Below are 23,151 nucleotides of genomic sequence, written 5' to 3'. Positions count from 1 at the left end.
TGAATCGCATTTGAATGTGTTTTGTGACACGGGCATGTTATTTTGCTGGAGATATCCATAAAGAAATGGGCAAATTGTAGCCAGAAAGGCATGTCCATAGTCAGCAACAATAATCAGGTTTAAGGAGCCTAATCTATGCTAATGCAAGATAACATTCCCCACACCATTACATCACTAGCCTTTATTTACACAGACTAACAGATTCTGTCTCCACCATTGTCACAGCACCATACACTAAACACTGTTGTACTTAAATCTCAGAAGATCGACAGTTTCTGAAATACTCAAACCACCCTGTCAGACTCCACCAGCCAAGCCATCATCTTTCCCAGTTTGGATGTTACCTTTGACTTTATGCATTTTGCTACTGCCACATGATTGGCTGATTGGATAAATGCATGAACGTTGAAAGTGTACTATTAAAATGGTCGGTGTAAGCAACTACATGACAATTGCGAACATTTTCTAGGTGTACAGGTCACAGTGTGTGGTAAACGTTTGTAAAAAGGAAAATCGCAGTGTAATGAGGGGGTAAATACTTTAAGCCATGAATGTCGTGTATAGTGAGTGGCACTGTAGTCAACTGGAACATCTTTTCCAACAGCCTTCATTAACGAACATTAGTACAGCATGCATTGCTACTTTTACATTATTAACACTTATACTACTACATTTACACTACAACTACTTTTACGTGATTAACGATTATAGTACATTATTTCTTTTATGTTACTCTGCCTAACATTACTACCTGTATGTCTACTTCTACATTATATTACTAGTGTTTAAATTACTACTTATACACTACTAATACTAATGCTACATTATTAATACTACATTACTTTTTACACTATAATGTTTAAATAACTTACATAACTGTTGCTTATATTACTCATTTTAGATTTTTAATGCTTAGTTAATTAACACTTTCATTACTGCTTTCACATTACTAATTCATACATGCTTACATTTAGAATTCTATATTACTCAGGCATACTTTACTACACTGCCATGTTAAGCATTATTTTGCCACTGCTAATCCACCACACAGCAAACATTAAAGCTGCTGAAAAAAATTCTTCACAATAGCCCTGTTTTTATCCTACATGACCTTTACAGTGTTTACCCAGTGGCTTATGCAATCTAACTTTGTATGAATAATATCGCACATTACCAGGAAGCACGTAGAGTATGCACAACTCAGGCATATCAAATGCCACTTTTCCCCCTGCTGCATATAACAGTATTCCAATTACTGTTGTCATTCCATTCAACAAACATTACACTCACACACACAATGGAAAACACTGATGGACTCCTAAGGCCGGATTGCTGATTGTGGATAAGCGGACTCTTGGCTTGTCAAAGAGAAGCTGAGGTGCCATAATGTTGACGATGATTGTAGGAGACTGAGTGAGATGTCAGTCAAGCTATTGTTGGTGACCTATGGGGCCAGTGTACACAAAGTGTCTCAGAGAAGGAGCGCTAATCTATGATTAGATTTATGTCCATCCAAGCAGATGTCAACCTCTATTTCATGAAACAAGCCGCGCCAGAGACAATACTGCCTATGTCTTTCTTTACTGCATAGTTTATGGTTATTGCTTAAAGTATAAACATGGGTCACTTTGTGGATGAATGAGGAGACAAGCCACTGGATTACAGGTCTGTGAATAGATAACAAAGGTTTGTTGTTTAGTCTTACAACTACAATTGTCACTTCTCTGCTTGTCATACACAGCTTTAGTCTGAAGCTTTTTAACACAGGAAAACAATTTATATAACCTAGACAGAGAGCTAAATGCTAGCGTGAGTGTGTATGCACCTATATTTCCTTACTACTACTACTACTACTACTACTACTTAATACTAATAGATTGCACCCAAGGGTAGTAAAGTGCAAATTGTTCTATATATAGCGTTTGGACTGTTCTGATGAGGTCTCTCTAATTTTTCTGTAGAAACTGAAGGCTGTGAAATGCTTGTCAGTGACAAAAATGGGACAGAGTCCTTTAAAGTGGGCCATAGCACTTTATAAAAAGCAACAACATAAATGGTACCCATGGCATAAGGAGTTATAAAGGTGGATTCACATACACTTTCAGAAATAAAGGTACCAAACTGTACTTTTTATTCTCACTAGGGAGGTACCATCAAAAGGGCATCTTTTGTACTTTTAGAGAATATCTTGAACCTGTTGAGGTGCATGTGTTGTAGCGTTTATTAGCATTTAGAGTAAGGCTTTAAAAAGGTATGTCAGTGGTCCTTAAGGTACAAATATGTATGTTAAATTATTGTATCGTCTGCCATGGAAAATACATAATGGTAAAAATGATGAGCCCAGAAAAAGTGCAGTTTGGTGCCTTTATTTCTGAGAGTGTGGGATTGGCATTTTTCCCACTTAATAAAGATGATTTTGTCATAAATTGTCAGTTTTATAGTGCAATCACTTGAGTCAAGTATAAATTCTCCCATAAAAGCAGACATCTCCATTCCCACAGTGTCTAACTTGAACATGAAGATCTTGATGAGGCCAAGACATTTACAAAAAAATGTAAATATGATTTGAACACTGTCTTAAACACATGAATTACTCAAATTACCTCTCTGTGCCATAATAATTACATACCACTTACAGGCCTTCTCCTTGATTTCATTCTTGATTAGCGACATTAGCATATTGAGTGGAGTACTCGGTTAAGGTTACAGTGCTTATGGAAGCCTCATGCCTGACTAATATGTAGATAATGGAGAGCCAAGAGAGATGAAGGTAGGCTGGTTTCCTCCTGGTACTTGAGGACTATTCGGGCACCCAGATGGAGTCACTGCCTCTCCCCCTCACTGACTGATGGAAAGTGGATCAGCTTGTATAAACGCCTACTCTACTAATAAAGGCAGATTTCCCATGAGTCCCGGAGATAAAATGAGAGAGCCAGCCATACAGGAAGTGATTAAAGCATAATTGCCTATGAAACAACCAGACAAATGTAACAGAACAACAAAAGTGCAGAAAAACAGCTTCCTGCACATGTCTATTCTGGAAAGAAATAATACATTCTATGATTTCGAGCTCTGCACACTTTATGAGGTGACAGAAACTACCTACAGCAACTACTGAACTCAAAAAATAAGGTGTCCAATGATAAGCTGTCTGTATCAAACAGCAGGTTGAGGTATATTACTGAATCAACCTCTTCAGGACATCTCACAAAGACAGCACATCTTAGCCACAGCCCATCGCACTAAACGCCTTACAGGGAGGGAGCGAGATGAAACTAGGGCACTGTTATCTGGCCCCTTTTTTTCATCCAGAAGCAGAGATCTGTGGATAACGAGCTGCAGTGAGGAATCTGTGGGTTGCCGTGTTGAGTTTTGGATTTAGCCCCTAAACCCACAGCTTAAAAGTGAAGGGGAAAAGTACACCGCCTACCTGCTCCTTGCTGTGAGTACCTGCTGCCCAAACATGCTGAAGGACAAGAAGACCAAGGTGAAGATCACCTTCTTGGTTATTGTTGTGGGCATCTCTTCCATGCTTGCAGCCGTGGTAACAGATCATTGGGCCGTGCTGAGCCCCAGAGTAGAAAAACTTAACACCACCTGCGAGGCAGCCCACTTTGGGCTTTGGAGGCTCTGCAAGAAGAGCATCTTCATTGTGGAGGAAGACCCTCAGGGCAAAGGTTGTGGCCCCATCAGCCTGCCTGGAGGTAAGGGAGAGCATGTAGCATTCACAGAACTCCGGACCTCTTTTTAGGCACTGACTAACTCTACTTGTGCTGCATTTGATTAGGGCAAGTCACTGAATGTGTTAGTGGAGGAACTGCTAGACAGCCTTTTCGATCTGAACTGAAAGGGTAATCAGGGAGAAGAGAAAGCCAGGAGGAATGCAATACTCACACTCTTATTCAAGTGAAGCACATACTGAGGCAAGTAATACATACTGATATAGTTCTATTCACCTCTCACACATGCTTATCACTGAGGTCACTTTCTAATTCTTGAGTAACTGAAAATTGCATTGATCTGCAGTATATGAAGGCATGTCAGTCCATCTAAAATACATTAAATAGGTTAAATTACTATATAGAAAGATTTTCTAGAGTAAATAAATGGAGCTCAGATCTCCTTTTGGGAGTGAAATCTTCTGTAGAATTATGGTTATGGCTCAGTTCACAATTATGGATTAATAGCAGAAGGAATCAAAGAGGCTAATTGTATATATCTGGTTGCAACAACAAGGTATGATAGAGACTCTCAGAGATGAGGAATAAGGGGTTCTTGTTTCCAGTGTTTTACGTAGAACTTTTCCTTTTATAGTACATATTTAGATCAAATAGAGTTCCTCAAGGGTTCTTTGGATGGTCAGCAGATATGAAACCACTTGGCTTGTAGAATTTTACAAAGAATCTTGAAGGGTATTCCTAGAGGGACAACACAAAGACTTGGTTAAGGTTGTAGGGTTTAGCGTTATTTTCTGAGAGTGTATATATAACACATTAAATAACATTTGAAAAAGAACCCCAGCTGCTTGACATCACTGTATCTTTACAATGCAATTGATGAATTCACATGAATTCTTATTAAAGCAAAATAGAAGTAGTAACCTCAGTGTTGGAGAAATGGCAGAATAGATGACAGAGAAGACTGATAATTATATCCCCCAGTCCAGAGTGTGAGGCAGTTGACTATTTGAGCAGTAATGCATATCCTCTCTTCCTCGTCAGAAGATGATAAATGGAGATTACACACTTCATATATGTCCCACTGGCTGCAGGGTGTAATGGAGCGAGCCCCAGTGCTCAAGTGGGTGTGCTAGGAGGAGCTCCCCATGGCACAGCCCAGACATTAAACCATAATGATGGCAGCTGTCTCATAGCAGAGCAGGGAGGGTCACAGCTGCTGTCACACTCTGTTCAACCATGAACAAGTCCCAGAGGTTTATTGCCACTGGCCTTGTATCCTTGCCATCGGATAAAAATAAATATTTTGTATACTTTGCCTATAGATTACATATGTTTGGTTCTATTGAAAAGGGATTGTCACATAGATAACTGGTTTTAACTAGAAATTGAGTTCAAAGGCCAGGCCTGCCAAAGAACCATTTCTAGACCACTGAGCTCTTTAGCCTTTAGTGTCTAACAAGAGGAATATTTCTATCTATATTCACATTCAAGCTTCTTTGCACAGTTCTGTGATTTGTGAACTATTTTGTCAATTCTCATTTGTAATCAACCATCATATCCATTTTTAATACGTACACAGATGTCCCTCGAACTCCTGCATGCACAAATTGATTTCTTAAGTAATTGTTGCGAATACTAGGTTTCAGTAGCTTCCACATTTGGTTGAATCAATCATAAGTCTGTTGCACATATCTGCTGCTGTTGCAATCCTCCGTTGTTGTTCGGACATGCAGACGATACTGTATGATAAACTGTATGGGTGATCCCCAGAACTGCTTGACTGGAAGGTACAAGGAAGGTATGCATCAAGACTCTTCTCTGTTCTGACATCTGGGTAGTGAAATGAACTTCCCCCAAATATCCGAACAGCTGAATGGCTGTCTGCTTTCAAACAATGCCTAAAGATCTACCTCTTCCTGATTTAAACTAGCACAAGTTTGAAAATAAATAAATAAATAAATAAATAGTCTGTGTGCTCTTTCTTATTTTCTATATTACCTCCCAACAGAGTGTTAGACTGATGATATTCTTAGTCTACGACCTAGTGAACCAGTATCGATGTATTCATTTATGGAGACTTCAAAAGCACTTCTGTAAGTCGCTCTGGATAAGAAAGTCTGCCCAATGCTGCAAATGTAAATGTAAATGTATTGTCCACAAGTTATTTCTCGTATGACTGTATATGATAGAGAAAACTGAGCAATATATGCATTTGGTCCAGCCAAGTTTCCTTATTTTAAGGGATGATTAACTCATTCATGTGGTTGGCACAGAATCCAAACAGCACTGCTGAATAAATCTAAATTCTCCTGCAGTTATGGGTCAATAGCAATAGTGGAGTCTCACAGCTGCCAACGGTGGAGAACACATCCAGCAAGCCAGGTGTGATCAATTTCACACCAGCTTAGCATCTACACGGCATCAAGAAGGGCTTGATTTCGATAGCTTCTTCTGTCGTTCGAATGAAGCCATGAGTAAACACGTTAGCACTTAGTCCTTCACTTCCCCCATACTTCACACTTACTCACGCAGATCCATGGCTGCACTCCCAGAGCTAACTCCAGTAGTTAGATGTTTGTTTGTGTGTGTATTTAACTGTATCTGAGAGGGAGACAGTGAGTGAGAGGGAATGAGAGGCAGTGAGGGAGCAAGCTCTGATCAAAGAAAGCAGGAGACACTCTTGATACTCTCTATAAAAACCCAGCAAGAGACGCATGAAGACGACTAGACTAGACTAAAAGACTATTAGGGGAATGATGGATTGCATAGTACATGTAGAGCACAAGCCAAGAAGAGCTATCACAACTGTAACACAAATTTCTCTGGAGGTTTTGCCAAAAAAGTGCTGCACAGACTTCTGTGGAAGGTGCTGTGCCGATACGACCCAGATATGAGTGCTGTCTTCTTCTTTTTTTTGGTCCACTGTTAACAATGACCCAGAACCTGATGGTCATTTTATGCGAGAACAAAATAGGGCAGTGCTTTATTTTTGAACCTATTATTACCAGAGCTGTCTCATACACAGCCAAAGAGCAAAGCACAGAAAGCTTACACTCAATGCGACTGCCGTGCCTTGTGATGTGTGTGTTTACAGTTGTCTCGAGGGGGAGGGAGTTTTAATCAAGAAGTAAAAACCTAATGTGACAGCCACTGCAACCTAGTAATTGACTTCCTCCCCGGGATAAGTGCTTCTATTAACAAACGCGCAAGGTCAATGATATGGTCTGAAACACTTTATTTGGATGCTTGTTTTGCTCATCTGAGCTGGGTTGATCTCACGACTAGGCATGCTTGCTCCAGGCTTCACAGATAGCCCTGTCTGATCCTGCTAATAAACAAATTTGACTAGATAGGGAATGAGGCATGAGGCATCAGAACCATTGTAAAATGCCAGTTGAGACTCAGACTGAGGAATTGTGTCTTCTGGTCTGAAAGATAATGGAAAGATATTAAGCAAGGACAGTTGCATGAGGACAAAAAAGTGATACTGCAGACTTCCAAAGGGACAGTTGCTTCTGTCATTTATACACCCACACTTAAATAATTTATATAGGTTTGCATATACAATCCAAATGGTCCTGTGGTTTGTTCCTCTGGACAAGAGGCATCCAATTAAAATTTGTCAAGGTCTGGATAAGCAACTAACATGCCAGAAATGCAAGTTATCTTTTAATGTTTAACTATTAATGATTAGTTTATGGCTGTAAATAAGAGAATTTGAAAGGGATATGTTTTGTTTTGAGGTGGCACTTCACAGTGACTTCCTGACTAGTGCCACAAACCCTAAACCTCCCATTACAGATTTAATCCCTGTTTGCTTTTATAATAATATTCTTTCTTCTCAGAAGGCTTTCCACTAGATTCTAAAAGTGGCTATGAGGATTTGAGTATTAGTGAGGTCAGGCACTGATGTTGATTGAGGAGGTCTGAAGTACAGTCGATGAATTTGAATTCATCTTAAAGGTGTTCAGTGGGTTGAGGTCAGGTTTTGGTGCAGGCTACTTCAGTTCAGCTCATGGCAACTCATGTTTTCGTGGACCTTGATTTGTGCACAGGGACAGTGCCGTGCTGGAGCATGTTTGAGCTCGACCCCTGAGTTCCAGTGAAGGGAAATTGAAACCACACATGGGTGTGACTTGTCAGGTGTCAACAAACTTTTAACCATATTGTGTACTTTGCTTGGGTTTGCACATACGACAGCTAGAACCATTCACAATTCAAAGAAACCTTCAGGAACACATTTTGTCTATGAAAAAAGGATCCAAATTTGTGAAATTCTGCTAATGGATGTGGTTATATAAGACCCAAGCTAAAGCAAATGTTTTAGCTAAACCCCCACTCTTCCATCCCAAAGCTTAAAGATCCACTGATGGATGAAAACCCTGTAAATCCCCAGGAGAAAAGAGCTGCAGTAGGAGCGGGTCAAAGAGGGTTAATAAATGACACCCTAAAAGCAGCATGGCAGCCCCTTCCTTTGCTCTCCTCATTGAGCCTTAACTAATGCCATAGATAGGAACAGCCTGTTGCTAGGTAACCTCCTCACAGCATGTTTTTTTATCCCTCTCTCTTCACCCCTGACGGAGATTCTGGGTCCAGAGTAACAAACAGCTCCTCTGTTCCTTTGCCTGATTGCCCGTCTCTATCATGCTCATTCTCTGGACAGAGCAGAGTGAGATGTTGCTTTATGAGTTTAATCTAACAGAAAGGTGTCAGACTCCCTCCACACCTCCATAACAACACTCCTGTTCTTCCCCCATGGGAGTCACAAAATGGAGGCATCATCTCTAGAGCAGTGAAGGGGGGTGGAATTGTTTTTGTTCGCAATGTGTGTGGTATGTGTTGCAGGGCTTTGGCCTGTTTTTAATAGAAAACTGGGCCGACTGCAGTGTGAAGGTGATATGAGGTCAGAGTCTGATCTTCTTGCTCTGAAACAAGTAGCAGATGTTTCAGAGTAGTGGGTGGTGTAGGAGGAGAACCACTCAGTGCCATTTAGATTTTCCTGAAACGTTATATCAAAGGTGATGAAAAGCAAGTTTCTTGCTTTTCCGAGGTAAACCAGTTTGCGTCTCCGTCTAACACGTGCATGCATAGATAAACCTTTATCTTGGGACGGTGCCTAGAAAATGAGAACGCCTGCTGAAAAACAAGCGCACTGATATACCCTCTGTCCACTATATTCACACTCGCAGAATACCTCGTTTGTGACTGAACGTCCAGCACTGGTCTCAGGAGGAAATGGCAGCTAGGCTCATTGGCAGTGCAAGTGCATCATAACGACAGACTCCAGCAGCACCTCCAGCCCTCAGCTACAATCACTGTTTTCATCTCTCTTTGCAGTCAAGAACTGCTCCTACTTCAAACACTTTACGTCAGGGGAGGAGGCTGAAGTTTTCGAAGTCAAGACTCAGAAAGGTAAGTGGTCTTTGTCAGGGTTGCCACAATACAGGGACACTGCTGCATATCCAAGTGGAGGGGAAAAAAAACACATGTGGTTGTACTAATCCAACCATTTTCTTCTCTAATGCTTAAGGTTAGGATTTCATATGAAAAGGTTGAATGGCATGAAATGGAAGTGTATACCAAGAGATTTAAAAAAAAAAAAAAAGTGGAGGAGCATGGAGGAAGGTTGAATCACATACAAAAATACATCAAACGGCTCCACCACAGGCTGCTTTATACAAGATTTTTTGTGTCTGAGAATGTGTGGGTGCTCAAAAAGCAGGGAGCAACATCTCAAACTGTAGTCATGGTTTTCAGGAATGCACCTATGCCTTAATGTTCTACGGGCATATAACACATCATCAAAAATCAGAAATCCTGATATATACAGTAGATCTAGATCCCTAAAAAAGCAAACCAGAAGTAATAATGGAAAAAAAAACAAAAAAACCCTGAAATAATATGAGGATAAAACCTGGAGAGGAACCACACCTAAACAAGAGCCTAGTGTTGTCAGAAATCAGCTCTAACTTTAAAATCCACCTTTACTACCAATGTAAAACGCATTAATGTGGATCATGTTAAAATAGGAGGAAAAATAAGAGCTTGCATTCAGTTAAGAATATGGCCGGAGGAACAACCATGTAGAGACGGTGCGTCATGGTGGCAGGTTTTAGGTCTTGTTCCTGTGGGTGCATGTTTCTTCAAATCACTGTTGACTTTTTTCTCTGTAGTGACTGTACAGGGCTCCTATCTAGCCTATTTCAATAACCTGAAGTCTGCCACTTAGTATATTTTCTAGTTCATGCAGTGGTGGGCCATGCATTTCACACCTAGGCCTTCACCGAAGACCGAAACGAAACGAAACAGCCTTTATTTGTCACATATACACACAGCACAGTGAAATTCTTTCTTCGCATATCTTGTGTGTTCTTTCATCGCATATCCCATCCTTGGAGGATGGGGTCAGAGCACAGGGTCAGCCATGATACGGCACCCCTGGAGCAGAGAGGGTTAAGGGCCTTGCTCAAGGGCCCAACAGTGGCAACTTGGCGGTGCTGGGGCTTGAACCCCTGATCTTCCGGTATTTAGTTTGTGCGGTTTGCTGCCTCTGAAATTGATGACGTAATCGTATGCCTGCTAGATGGCCCCATTGACGCCAACTCGAAATCTGATTGGTTAATGGAACAATTTCATTGCCACTTATTTTTAGCTACGGGTGCCTGCACTATTGATTCTGAAGGCCTTAAGACCCTGGCAACACATGATGTCAGCCACTGGCTGAAATATGATTGGATAAATACTCTCATAAATATACACTACTGGAAGCAATGCAACCAAGAGAAAAGCTATGAAATGTAGAGAATAGACTATTGGGAATAATTTAATACACATTCATGGAAAAATATATTAAATATATTAAAATGCAAGTCAATGATTCAGATCACTGCTATTTAGGCCAGCAGAGAAGGCCTTGCTAGCCCTGACGGCCCACCACTGAGTTTATGTAATATAAATCAGGAGCAGTTTTTCATTGGTGTGAAGTCAAAAAAAAAAAATCCTGGCCTACATTACACAGCACAACTCCATACCAATCATACAGGCTATGTATTTACTGTATGTAAAGAACAAGACAATTGTCACATCAGATTACTTACACGCTCACCTCTGATTCAGCTGACTAGTTGGGACCTGTAAGAGCACCATGCGTTAGTTGTGTTGAGGAAAATGTGATTTAATTAATCGCCCGCTTCCACAATTCAGTCTCTCCGTCTCTCAGTTAGCCCACACAGCTCAGGTTCCCTTTCTACTTCAAACCAACAGCACATGAATATATCATGTTTTTTTATACGAATTGTGATTTGTCACAGCGAAATTAAACCAGATTGTTAAAAGATAAATTGAGATTGTGTCTCTTGTGGTTGCCGCACTGGTTGACTGTGAGCCTCCCCCAAATGTCCTGCTATTGGTCAGTTGATAATCTAACTAATTTGTGGTTAGGTAATGGCCACAAAAACTCACCAAAATGTAATGGAAACATGTACAATTTCCCCAATCCACAGAAGGTAAACTCATTAGATAAGACAATAGAAAAGCATTAAAAGCTGGAGCTACCTGCTATGTGCTGGCAGCAGTACACTATCCTATGATTAGTGGTGTTTTGTTATTAAAATTCGGTGCACTTCAGAATAGTTACCCTTGTTGATGTGTTAATAGGTGTCTTTCATGGCTGAGCGAACTTTTTTTTTAAAAACTTTTTGTTAAGCACTGTCTTAATTAGACCTGGGTCTGACCCCTCTAATCACCCTGCCTGAATAAATCCAGTTCCCCATAAGACTCATTATAAATGAGTGTGTGATGCTCTGAGATGTACCGGGGTGCCATCTAGGGTGTATAATCCTGCCGTGCTCTCACTGTTGGTACGTCCCTGAGGAAGAAGTTGTTAATAATGAATAAAGTAATCAACATCTCACTATCACTCCATTCTTTTCATTTCCTGATGCAACCCCTTGGGCTACAATATTCCTTTTCGGCCTTCATTTTAGACATGGTTTTTTCAGGCAAGTTGGAAAGGAAACAGTGTAGTCCAACAGGTAAAGGTCAAGCACAGAATGGGGTGTGATGTCAGAACGAAACTCTGCTAATCCTCATCTGTCGACACATTAGATGCAAGAAGTGGCTCATTTTCAAGCACTTTAGATTCGCCTGTCAAACTAAGAAACATCAATTGCCGGTTTAACAATCCATACTCCTGTAGCTTATTACTAATTAATGACACGTTAAGAGCAAAGACAGTCCGGAGAACAGGCTGATGATGTGATCTAAGGTGATAACTGAAGCAGTTCCTATATAATAGGCGTGGACTGTGCAAAATTGGTCAAAAAATTAGCTATGGGTGGTAAAACTGCATGATTAGGACACGGGATATCAAGGGTCTATATAATAAGCACCATTAGCATTACTGTGATGGCATGGTTTAATGCAAACTTGAACATAGAGCTTAGCACTTTCTGTTACTAGGTTCTTGGCTAATTTTTTTCTTCAGGGTAATACTGACTATGCTGTTAAACATTTCAGAGTACAACATCTCAGCTGCTGCCATAGCCATCTTCAGCCTGGCCTTCATGACACTGGGCAGTCTGTGTCTCCTAGGAGCATTTGGAAAGAGCAGGGATTACCTACTAAGACCAGCTGGCATGTTCTTCGCCTTTGCAGGTGAGATCAGTGCTAACACCTCTTACTGTACAAGCATAACTCATTTGGCATAGTTAAAGTTCATGAAGAAGGGCAGAGCAGTGGGTGATTAAAACCAACAACTCAAGAAAATCTTTCATTTCTGAATCAGCATAGAGGTCATAAAGGCCATGGAGGTCAATGAACCAATGATCTAACGCAATACAACACTTACTGATCAATATTCTGGAAACCAAAAGAAACCACAAGCTTTCACTCTCTTCCCTAATATCTGCATGACCTCTTTCCAGGTCTCTGCATAGTCATTTCAGTGGAGGTCATGAGACAGTCTGTCAAACGCATGATTGACAGCGATGAAACCATCTGGATCGAGTACTACTACTCGTGGTCCTTTGCATGCGCCTGCGCTGCCTTCATCCTCTTGTTCCTCAGCGGGATCAGCCTGCTGATCATCTCCATGCCTCACATGCCACGGAACCCGTGGGAGACCTGCATGGACGCTGAGCCTGAGACTATGGACTAGCAGAACGCCTTTACCAGTCAAATCAGGGTTTGGCACACAGTAAGAATGCATGATAAAGGAATGCAAGGTGTTGTAAGAAAGTTTTCTAATGACTATCATTGTGTTTGTTGGAAGCAAATGCATTCATGCTTAGAGAAGGTTAAGTCTGCTGTTTTAGATAACAAAGTAGCATTTCATGCAAAATTTCCATATGTGATGCTTTTCATTTGAATTAAGGGTTTCGTAATTTTGAAATATTCTTTAAGGTTCACTATGTTTATAAAGTTGAACTAAGGATGCAAGTATGCATTTTTCATTACACATATAGCCCAGTTCTCTGGGTAGTCCTTTAAATAATTCGATGTTTTAGCAAAGGTTTATAGTTTAGGATAATTAAGGTTGCTCTATTTTATGAAACCATTCTTTATTATTACATAATGAAGAGCAATAACCAACTATTGCAGAAATAAATCAACTCAAGAACATCTGAGATCTTAAGATGTTTAAAATAACTCATCAAAAATAATCAAGTGTGTGGCCGTCTGGAAACTGGAAACATGCTTTTACCCAGATCCAATTTTTTGGCCATTTTGGGTTTTTTCATCGTTACAGCCGTATGTGGGCCTCCACCAAACAGCTGCTGCAAAGTGAAGGACAGAACTGGGTGTCCAAAATGGGGGCAGGTTAGACCATATCAAAATACAGATGGGTCAGAAATATATCTCTTCTACTCTGGAGACCTTTGGGTTTGAGATCAGTAGATGGATATGAGACGACAGCAGAATTTCAGCTTGCATTCCCAGATATCTAGGTCCGATAAACAAGTTTGAACATTTTGTTTAAACCCAACCGTTTGGTTTCATTGACCAAAATGTTTGGAACACAACATGACTCTTGAAATCACTCCTTCTCATTGTTAACTTTGCCCTTTTGTCTTGTAGCCATGACTTAATTTCCTTCTGTAAATTAATTTGCAGGTAAAGTCTGTGGGCCTAGACTTTGGTCAACCTTGGTTTAGAATGTCTTCATTATGATGTAGAATTAAGATTTCCCTTCACTGGAACTAAGGGTCATGAACCTGTTTCTGCATGAAAATGCCCCGCGTACAAAGTGAGCGCCACAAAAACACATGGTTTGCCAAGGTTGATGTGGAAGAACCCGATTCCTGACCACAGCTCCAGTGGGATGAGCCGGAAGGCGACTACATGCCAGGCCTCTTTGACGAACATCAGTGCCTTGACCTGACTGATGCTCTTGTGGCTGAATTAGCACAAATCACCACAGCCACGCTAGTGGAAAGCCTTCCCAGAAGTATGGAGGTTATTATAACAACAAACAGAGGATTACATCTGTAATGGGAGTTTCAACAATCACATGGGTACATTTGGTCAGGTGTCCACATACATTTGGCCCCATAGTGCATACTTTACCAAAATAAAAACTGTTTTTATTTCAGATCATTTCGAACCTTGATTAGTTTGTCATTATAAAAATCCAGTTAAAAAAAAAAAACCCCACAGTAGTCAATGCATTTAATCTGCCTGAACATTGCTAAGTGCAACTTCCTGTTAGTTTCTGGATATTTAACACAGCAGAGCAAAATGCTCCTCCACAGTCACATGGACAAGATGAGTAATTTAGTTGGCAGGACTGAATTAGTGATCGTTTCATCACCACAGAGCAGTCGAGTGAAGATACGATGAGTCTTGTGTTTAAATGGCAAGTGACTTTTACCTCAAACTAGATTGATGTTGAACACTTCCTCTTTCCTCTTAAATATTGGCAGTAACGGTGTTTTTCGCCAAGCAGATTAAGGGTCAAATATAGTCTTCAGAACTATATACAGTAGAAAAATTGTCAAACTGCGCCCATGTAAAGATAGATATAAGCCATAAACGAACTTGCTTCATCAACACCTCTGTCTTAAGTGGCTTATTCACCAGAACAGAATAACAACGGTTAATTTTCCAGCAGCAAATAACGTCTACATTCAACGGCTGAACAGAGAGCTGGAGATCCAACACTGGAAGCAAGTCCGTGACTCCAGGTGCAATGAGAAATGACAAATGAGAAACACCACAAGCTGATTACGTCTCTCTGTGATGGCTTAAGTCATAACCCACCAAGTCTAAATGAACAGAAATGTCTTCATTTTGCTGTGGTCTGTGTTATACATCTGTTATATCTAAGTAAAAATAGGACATTAATGGATTTTAAAGAATGATTTTATGATCTCTTATTCATAACCAGCTGCAATAACTTCATATTGTGAGTGTGCTTAAGTGATAGTAAACTGATAAGTATGACAGCATGTGATTTTAAAAAAAAAAAATTCTCTTTCATAAATCATGTCATTAATTTACCCAAAAGCTTCGTTTCTTTCAAGGCAAAACAAATCACTGCCCAAGCCTCATGTGAGCGATGTTTAGTCTATAGTTTGCGAATTGTGCTAATATTAGATGCACAAATCCTTTCTCCATCACAACCTTTACAGATGAACATAAAGGAAGGTCTTACTGTGGTTATGTAAATGAAGCGCACAGATTTCATCTCTTTTATTTATTTATTCTTATGTACAGACTGAGAAAAGTTTGTCTACAGCTATACAACTTTTTATAATAATTTTTTGTCCGAGTCGGTTCACCACTCAGCTGCTGGCACAAGAAAACACACTGATAATGATTAATGAACTCATCATTAAAAAGCCAGCTGGTAAATAAAATCACTTCAACAACTTTACTTCAGATAATAGATACAAAGAGAGCAGACATAATTAGAAGAAAAGAAAGACAGGCAGCTAAGTGGTCAACCAATTTATGGTGTTTTTAAAAATGTTTTTTTTTTGTTTTTTGGGTTTTTTTTTTGTGTTTTTCTTCAACATTGTATATATATATATATATATATATATATATATATATATATATATATATATATATAATGTTGATTTCTGTTTGTAAAACCACAGATGTCAAACTGTAAAAGAAACGACTAACTAAATTAAGTAAAAAATAATAAAACACAAAACGCTAACTATCCGACCAAAATCAAAAGCGTTTTTTTTTTTTTTTTAATTGTTGAATTTTTTTGTAGATTGTTATTCAATTTTTTTTAATCATTTTCACTCAATAGGGTGTATATAATTCATATATATTTATATATTCACTTACTTAAAATACGAGTAATAGCCATTGCTACTATTGGAACTCCCTATGCTAAGGTCTTGTAACAGAGAGATGGGGTCGCTGTTCTTTTTGGTCTGCTCAGGCAGCGGGCAGCGGGGCTTGGGGGGAGCTCGAAGAGCGCTGGCGTAGGACATGGCAGGGGGTTTGTTGTGGCCCGAGGCTGGCATGGAGCCCACTCCTCCCGGGTCTGGGGGGGTCTGCTTGCTGGGCAGGAGGGCTGGAAACTGTCCATGCTGCTGAAGCACTGCAAGGCCAGCGGAGTGAGGAGGCTGCTGCACACACTCAGCCTGGACGTGTTCCTCTGCAGCATTCACCGCCTTAGAAACTGAAAAGGAGAACAGTGCAAAATTATAAGCAACATGCTGTTTAGAGTATATATATTATACACTACACACATAGTGCTGCACAAAAGTCATGTGACATTTTGAGGTGCAAGGGCTACAGCGGCGGAAATCTATGTCAGTGGCTCCACTCCTGTCAGCCAAGAACAGAAATCTGAGGCTAAAGTGGGATCAAGCTCACCAAAACTGGACAGTTATAGATTGGAAAAAAGACCAGGCAATGTTCTGTTTTTCGAACACTTTTGAAAACTGTCAGATGTAATATTTATGCAAAAATAATTTTCCTTTGCTTAATTTTCTATTTAATTAGAAAATTATTTTAAAGAATAAGTAGGTTATGAATTACATGCGTGTATTCACAATACAGTACAACATTCTGTCTCTGAATACAAATAATTTGAAAGCAAAACTGGTTCTGAAAGCTATATTGCTGATGTGTGCTGTTGTGATCAAACTGTTACACACTGCTCTGACACGGTTAAAAGTTCAAAACAGACTTTTACATGACTGGGAATGCTGACACATCAAAAGTACGCTCTTTAGACGAGTTGAACTGTAAGTAAATCTGCTAATTTGAAGGTCATTAAAGAAATATAACTAGCTCCCAACAGACTTCAGTGTTTTACTAACTCACCTAAAATATCCCTCTGAGGGACGAGGTGACTCGCTCCATTGCATGGAATGTTGTGGAGTGGAGCGGGGCCTGGGCTGGGCCACATGTCTGCAGGGGGGTATGTGAAACAGGCTGTGGGATCCTGAGACTCCTTACACTGCACCACACTCTCCCCGTATGGCTGAGGAGAGCTGGAGGATATCCGCCTCTGGTACAGGGGCCGTCCGGGCCCTCGTGGTTCATACTGAGAAAGAGAGGATAAGAGAAGTTTGGTAATGAATTATTTTTAACCTGACTTCCTGTAAATGCAACCAAAAAAAATTTTGGACACATTCTTTTAGGAGTCTCACCTCTTCTAGACTGTGCAGGGCATTGTGTGGGGCCTGGAGCTGCTGTTGTTGCTGTTTGTGCTGTTGAAGCTGAAGCTGTGTAAAGGGGCCCTGCTGCAGGCCAAATGTCAGCGTCGGGGACTGCTGTGTCCCGGCATGGTGCCAGTGAGCCTCAGACAGAAGGTACTTGACGGGCACGTGCTCAGGGGGTAGAGGGAGGGCGGCCTGGCTGAAGGCCTGTTGCTGGTGAAAAGGGAGATCACGGCTTGTCTCTGGGAAAGGGAAAGGCCCCGATACCGGAGTATGGTTGTGGTTGTTGGAAATGCTGGAGGTGGATGAAGGAAGGGAAGAGGTGGCAGTGGAAGGTGAGGGCAGCTCCCCAGGAACATGGGGCTGCTGTACCTGCCGGTACTGTAGCAGGCGTGACTGAGGAGGGGGCATTTCAGCAGCTTCACGTGGCTCATATGACTCTTGAGGGAGCGACTCACGTGGGAGACCAGGATACCTGCAGATGGAAGGGGTGGAAGAAACAGGCTACATTAGAATTTCATAATCCAATTACTAATACACCATATTAAAGCAAGAGCAGTGCCTTCTGACTCCGCAACTATGTTTGGAAAAATAGGAAAACAAAGTGGGATATATAGGTGATCCCTAATCACATGTGGTCATACATGTTTATTGTATAACTTGAACCTATACAATATATATATACACATCTACTATATAAAATCTGTATCTAAAAGTAAAACATGCTAATTAACTGGTCATTCAAACAGAATAGGGTATACTGCACAAACCCTCTTTTAGTCATATTGTGATGACCAGTTTTGCATAGAGCTTGGACTGACCTGGGCATGGGTGCTCGGGGCTCGTCCTCAGCAGTGGTACCTAGGCCCCAGTTGGCACGGAGCAGCTGCTGGGGGATCCGCATGCCTGGCTGACCCAGGTGTGCCAACTGCTGGGCCAGTGTGAAAGGAGGCACAGCACCTTGCAGGAAGGGCCCTGGCTCATTCCACTGACCTATACGCACCGACTGCTGCTGCTGTGGTTGAGGAGCCAGTGTCTCCATGCCAGAACAGCTCTGACCGTCTGAAAAGAAAAAGCAGGTTTCAGACTGAGTGTGGATGTGTGCGTTTGCAACAGGTATTAAAATAAAGGCCTATTAATTTCCATTAAACAGCACAATTTTGTTGAGAATTCATGGAGACTCAGTTAAACACAAGCTAGCAGAAGATGCCTGGCAAGGTTCAGAAAACCTGCTGCTCATTAGACTAGCAAGCAGATGGACAATCAGATTTTACAGCAAAATGGTCAGGCATTACACACAGCCATACTGGGGGCATATCAGATCTTGATTAGGGAAAACAATTTAAAAAAACCAACATTATCATATAAATATTGACAGCACAAAGACAACGTAGCCAAGAAATCTGATGTTATCATGTTTAATTTACTGATAAATTCCTAATTCTCATGGTGATAAAGTGATTCTGGGTTGAAGTGGTGGAGTGCCAATGGCGAATCTAAAAACAGTGCATACGTACCCAGAGAGTCGCCAAGCAGTGAGTCGAGACTCTCCTCCCCGAAGCTGTTGAGGCGCATTGGCTGCTGATGGGGCTGGTGTTGGGGAGGCATTCCTCTCACAACATTCTTCAGATCATCAGGGACAGTGCCCATCATGCTCTCCCCTCCGTCAAGGCCGTCCAGCCCAGGAGAGTGCAGGGTGCGCTGGGCCAGAGGATGGCCCCCGAAAAATGAGGGTGGGAAGGCAGATGGCGGTGGCTGTTGGGTCTGAACGCGAAGGGGAGGTCTAGGGAGGCCATAATGTGCCAGGGGGCCAGGAGGGGCATGGGGGGCAAACGCTGGGTGAGGAGGGGGTAAAGGGAAGCCGAGTGGTGGACGCTGGGTAGGCGGGTCTTTACGCAGCAAACGGCTGGGGGGAAACACCAGGCCTGCATGGGTTTCAGGGCTTTTGTTCTGGACTGGCTCAGGCTCTCCCTGGGAAAGAAGGTAGCGAATATAACAAAACTGTGACAACAAAAAAAAAAAAAAAAAAAAAAAAAAAAAAAAAATCATGAAACCATGGCAACTGATCAGTTGATTACAGCATGCATGAATGTTGTTCTGCACCCAGCAAAATCTTATGTAATGATAGATGGATGTATACCTGTTTATCCTTCAGCTCAGGCGCTTTCCTTTCAGGTGTCAGCAACCTGCTATGCTCCACTTTTCCATTAATGTCAACCTTTCCTGTAAAGAGCATGGTGCATCAGTTCATCTGAGTCTCAAACTAGCTCCCTATGAGAAACATAGATCACTCTAAAGACTGATCTATGGATCCAATGGACCAATGGACTCTTTCAGAGTCCATTGGTTTGTTAAACTTTCTACTTCACAAGCCGGCAGATTATATTTTCACAGATTTGTAAACCAATTTAATTAATGGGTGCAAAAGTAAATAATATAAATATTTTCAAATTAAAAGCAGAGAAGAGCTGAGCAGATAGTACAAGCTGTAAAAGACATGTCTGCTTAAGCTCTTACCTTTTCAGATATTTTAAGTGGTTAGAGAGTCATGTACTAAAAGTGCACTTTGAGGCAAAAACATTTTCTATGCCGTATCACCACACATTCACATCCCAGAACACACATGCTTGTTTTCAGTATCTGTACCATCCTTTAACAAAAGAAACAGAGCATCAAAGATTACAGTACCATTGGCAGTAGGTTCCTGCAACAGGTCCTTGTCAGTGGATGGAAGTTGGCCAATGCCTAGCGGGGATGGCTGGTTCAGGCCATAAAGCACTGGTGATGCCCGACTGACAGGGGGCCGCAGATTCAGGTTATAGGCCGCCATGGCTGCCGGATGACTCATGATGCGAGGGTCCATAGCAAAGCGGTTCTGATAGCCTGGCCATGGCAACTGGAAAATATTGCAACAGAAGAGTCTAAGCAGAGATTGTATAATTGGGGTACATAAAAATGGGCAACTGTGTTGTTTTATGGGCAAGTTATTTTTTACCTTTGTTTTGTTTCAAATGAATGTATTATTAGAATGTCAAACTCTAAATCTTTGTATACGAAGACTTTATTTTATTTTTGGGGTTGTTCAAATGTCAGTCAAAACCCCTTTTTGTACTGCTGACCCTGCCATCAAACTCTTGATTGTTCACAGAAAGTGTTCGGAGGACTGTAATCATTGTTTACACACACAGTTATCCGGATCATTAAAACTGGCCAAACATGCACTGGAAATATCATGCTTCAATTGGCTCAGTCTATGTTTAAAAAGAGGACCAAGATATGCTAGCATTCCAGTAAATTCTCTTAGAAAATACAACAGCAGAATCCACCTTGCTCCCATTTTCCTACATAGTTGCCAGATCTGAAAAAATTATAGACTCTCCATCCACTATATTATGAACACCAGTACGCTCACGCAGTTATCTAATCTGCCAATAATGTGACAGCAGCAAAATGCAAAAATCATGCAGATACAGGTCAAGAGCTTCAGTTAATGTTCATCAGAATGTGGAAATAATGTGATCATTGTGACTTTAATCATGGCATGGATGGTGGTTCCAGACGGGCTGGCTTAAGAAAATCAGAAACTGAGAGTTTAGTCTCTAGAGTCTATGCAGAATGGTGTGAAAAACAAAAAGCACTGAGTGGTCGACAGTTCTGTGGGTGAAAATGCCTTGTTGCTAAGAGAGTTCAGAGTAAAATGGCCAGATTGTTTCAAGCTACCAGGAAGGATATTGTAGCTCAAGTATTCCCTCTCTACAAAGGTGGTGAGTTTGTGCATCTCAGCATGCACAAACACTGAACCTTGAGGTATATGGGCTTTACAGGAGTTTGATTTGAATGTTACCTGAAGCTTCGGACCTGTATCTGCATGACTTGTACTGTGCTGCTGCTACATGATTGGCTGTTAGATAAGTGCATGAATGTGCAGATTTCCTTAATAAAAGTGGACGGTAAGTGTAATTTTTAAAACCCAAGAGAATTTTATGGTATGAAACCATATATACCAAACATGCCAGCGGCAATACTCACCGGCAGAGACATAGGCATGACCATGTTCCCCCCATAGACAGCGGGCACATAAAGGATGCTGGCTCCAGTGTGAGGGTCAATGCGCTGTACAGGACTGGGGGATTTGCCAGATGGTGGTGCTGCTCCTCCCGTTGGAGTGAAAGCTTGGATGGGATTCCCCATTAACACAGCAGCGCTGGGCTGAACTAAACACACATACACACACACAGCAGTGAACCAAGACAGCAATCACAAGAAGCTTGAGAGGAGTATCACAGCAGGATGGTAATAAGTGCCACATGCAACAGTGATCAACCTGCAAAATAGCCACTACTAGAACATAACCCAAACAGTTACCCAATATTTGTTTCTCAAAGGTTCTTGCTACTGCTGACGTAGAATAGTATACATAGAATATTATACGTTTGCTAAATCTAACACTACATTTTATTTGCCACAAGAAACAAAGACATGTATACAACTGTGTGTTTCCAAATTTATGGCAATATGTAGGGGAAGGCATGTGTTCACAAACTTTTGGCCATATGCAGTATTTTAAAGTGTTCTTTCTCTAATATGGCTCCAATTTTAAATTGTGCACTCATCATCTTATCTCAGATATGTTTCACAATGTATTGTGAATTTCCCTTTGGGATGAATAAAGTATCTATCTATTAGTATCTTATTAAGTATTATTATTATTATTATTATTATTAAGTATCTATTATCTATTAAAACAGGGCTCCGAGTTTATGTCGAACTCTAATACACACCATCAAAAACACAAGGTTTACTCAACCACTCCAAGCAATCCAGAGGAGTACTTCCGAGTAAACAGGAGCTGGTTTCACATACTAACGGAGGGCTGATGTTTTCATTGGGCAGAAGTGGGGCTGAGATGAAGCTGGATCCACTTGACTGATCTCAACACAATTCCTTTCCCCAAATGACTGAAAAATCGAAGGCTCTGTGTATTCTCACCCTTTTCTGCCTCACTGATCACTCGGTGATCTACAAACTAATGACCTCGATTTGCAGGGGCAGTGCTTGCAAACCACACCAATAATATTCTCGATACCTCCCCTTCAAAGGGAACAGCCTGCAAAAAATATCCTTCCCTCGGCATTACCGCAACACTATTCCATCCCGGGGATGCAGCAAGGAATGTGTATAGAAAATAAATATATTTGCTATTGTACAAAAAAAATAGAAATAACAAGCAATCAACAAATTTACAGACATTTAGAAACTGTACAATGCTGAAACTTGAACCTACTATCCAGTAAAGCACTATATTGATGGCGAATGCCTGTGAGAAACTTACCAAATCCTTCAGGAGGAAAGTGTTCTGCATGATTGGCAAGCTGTCCCTTCACCTGCAAAGAAGAGGAGCGTCTGAGTTAAGCGGAAAAGGCAAGCATCTATCGCTGCTCTCAACGCTGGGTGGGCCTGGTGAGTATTGGGTATTTGGGGTTATAAATGGAGTAGAGGTATTAGGGCTATCTTTTGGCATGAGATAAAATCACAAAACAAATGACTACATTGCAGCACAATGAAATACCAAGAGCAACTTTCCACTCCTAAAACACTATTCACCCAGGAGAGACTACTAACTGCTCAATGCAGCATTGTGGCAGTCACAAAAGCACATCAGCAGAACAGACTGGGACAACAGTGACACGAGTAGTTGAATGGGCTTTGAACAACGGAGAGTTGGGAATGGGAACAATGACGAAAGCACTGCTGGGAGAGTGGTGCCTCGTTTAGAAGCTTACATGCCGAACAATTCCTTTCTTCACGGTGTAATTGCACAGAGGCTCTTGCAGCTCACG

At 41.2% G+C, this 23,151-nt stretch overlaps 2 protein-coding genes across 5 annotated transcripts in view; one reads left to right on the top strand and one right to left on the bottom strand.

Moving 5' to 3' along the window:
• The first annotated feature begins 897 nt into the window (after positions 1–897).
• cacng1b (calcium channel, voltage-dependent, gamma subunit 1b) lies at positions 898–15,207 on the top strand. Its single transcript, XM_058410788.1, has 4 exons — positions 898–3,704; positions 9,018–9,092; positions 12,198–12,335; positions 12,605–15,207. The coding sequence occupies exons 1-4, from the start codon at positions 3,464–3,466 to the stop codon at positions 12,835–12,837; spliced, it is 687 nt and encodes a 228-aa protein (XP_058266771.1). The 5' UTR covers positions 898–3,463; the 3' UTR covers positions 12,838–15,207.
• Positions 15,208–15,360: 153 nt separating this feature from the next.
• The window catches only part of helz (helicase with zinc finger), a 38,552-nt gene continuing 30,761 nt past the window's right edge, over positions 15,361–23,151 (bottom strand). For 2 of the 4 annotated variants that reach the window (XM_058410750.1, XM_058410759.1), the window contains exons 23-31: positions 22,644–22,695; positions 21,341–21,525; positions 20,000–20,207; positions 19,452–19,534; positions 18,829–19,312; positions 18,133–18,373; positions 17,303–17,786; positions 16,974–17,196; positions 15,361–16,323 (exon numbers count right to left, since the gene is read on the bottom strand). In XM_058410750.1, the coding sequence (XP_058266733.1) occupies positions 15,980–16,323; positions 16,974–17,196; positions 17,303–17,786; positions 18,133–18,373; positions 18,829–19,312; positions 19,452–19,534; positions 20,000–20,207; positions 21,341–21,525; positions 22,644–22,695 (2,304 nt within the window). In that variant the 3' untranslated portion in view covers positions 15,361–15,979. The remainder of the gene's footprint in view (positions 16,324–16,973; positions 17,197–17,302; positions 17,787–18,132; positions 18,374–18,828; positions 19,313–19,451; positions 19,535–19,999; positions 20,208–21,340; positions 21,526–22,643; positions 22,696–23,151) is intronic. The other 2 variants (XM_058410767.1, XM_058410775.1) reach the window with 1 other exon arrangement.

Source organism: Hemibagrus wyckioides, linkage group LG02 (genome assembly GCF_019097595.1).
Source record: "Hemibagrus wyckioides isolate EC202008001 linkage group LG02, SWU_Hwy_1.0, whole genome shotgun sequence".
Lineage (NCBI taxonomy): Eukaryota > Metazoa > Chordata > Actinopteri > Siluriformes > Bagridae > Hemibagrus > Hemibagrus wyckioides.
Note: the sequence above shows the minus strand (reverse complement) of the source record. Positions and strands in the feature narration are given on the sequence as shown.

Coding starts and splice junctions, on each gene's coding strand:
- cacng1b (XM_058410788.1), top strand. CDS start 3,464: ATGCTGAAGGACAAGAAGACCAAGGTGAAGATCACCTTCTTGGTTATT. Junction 9,093..12,197: donor CGAAGTCAAGACTCAGAAAG/GTAAGTGGTCTT, acceptor TAAACATTTCAG/AGTACAACATCTCAGCTGCT. Junction 12,336..12,604: donor CATGTTCTTCGCCTTTGCAG/GTGAGATCAGTG, acceptor ACCTCTTTCCAG/GTCTCTGCATAGTCATTTCA.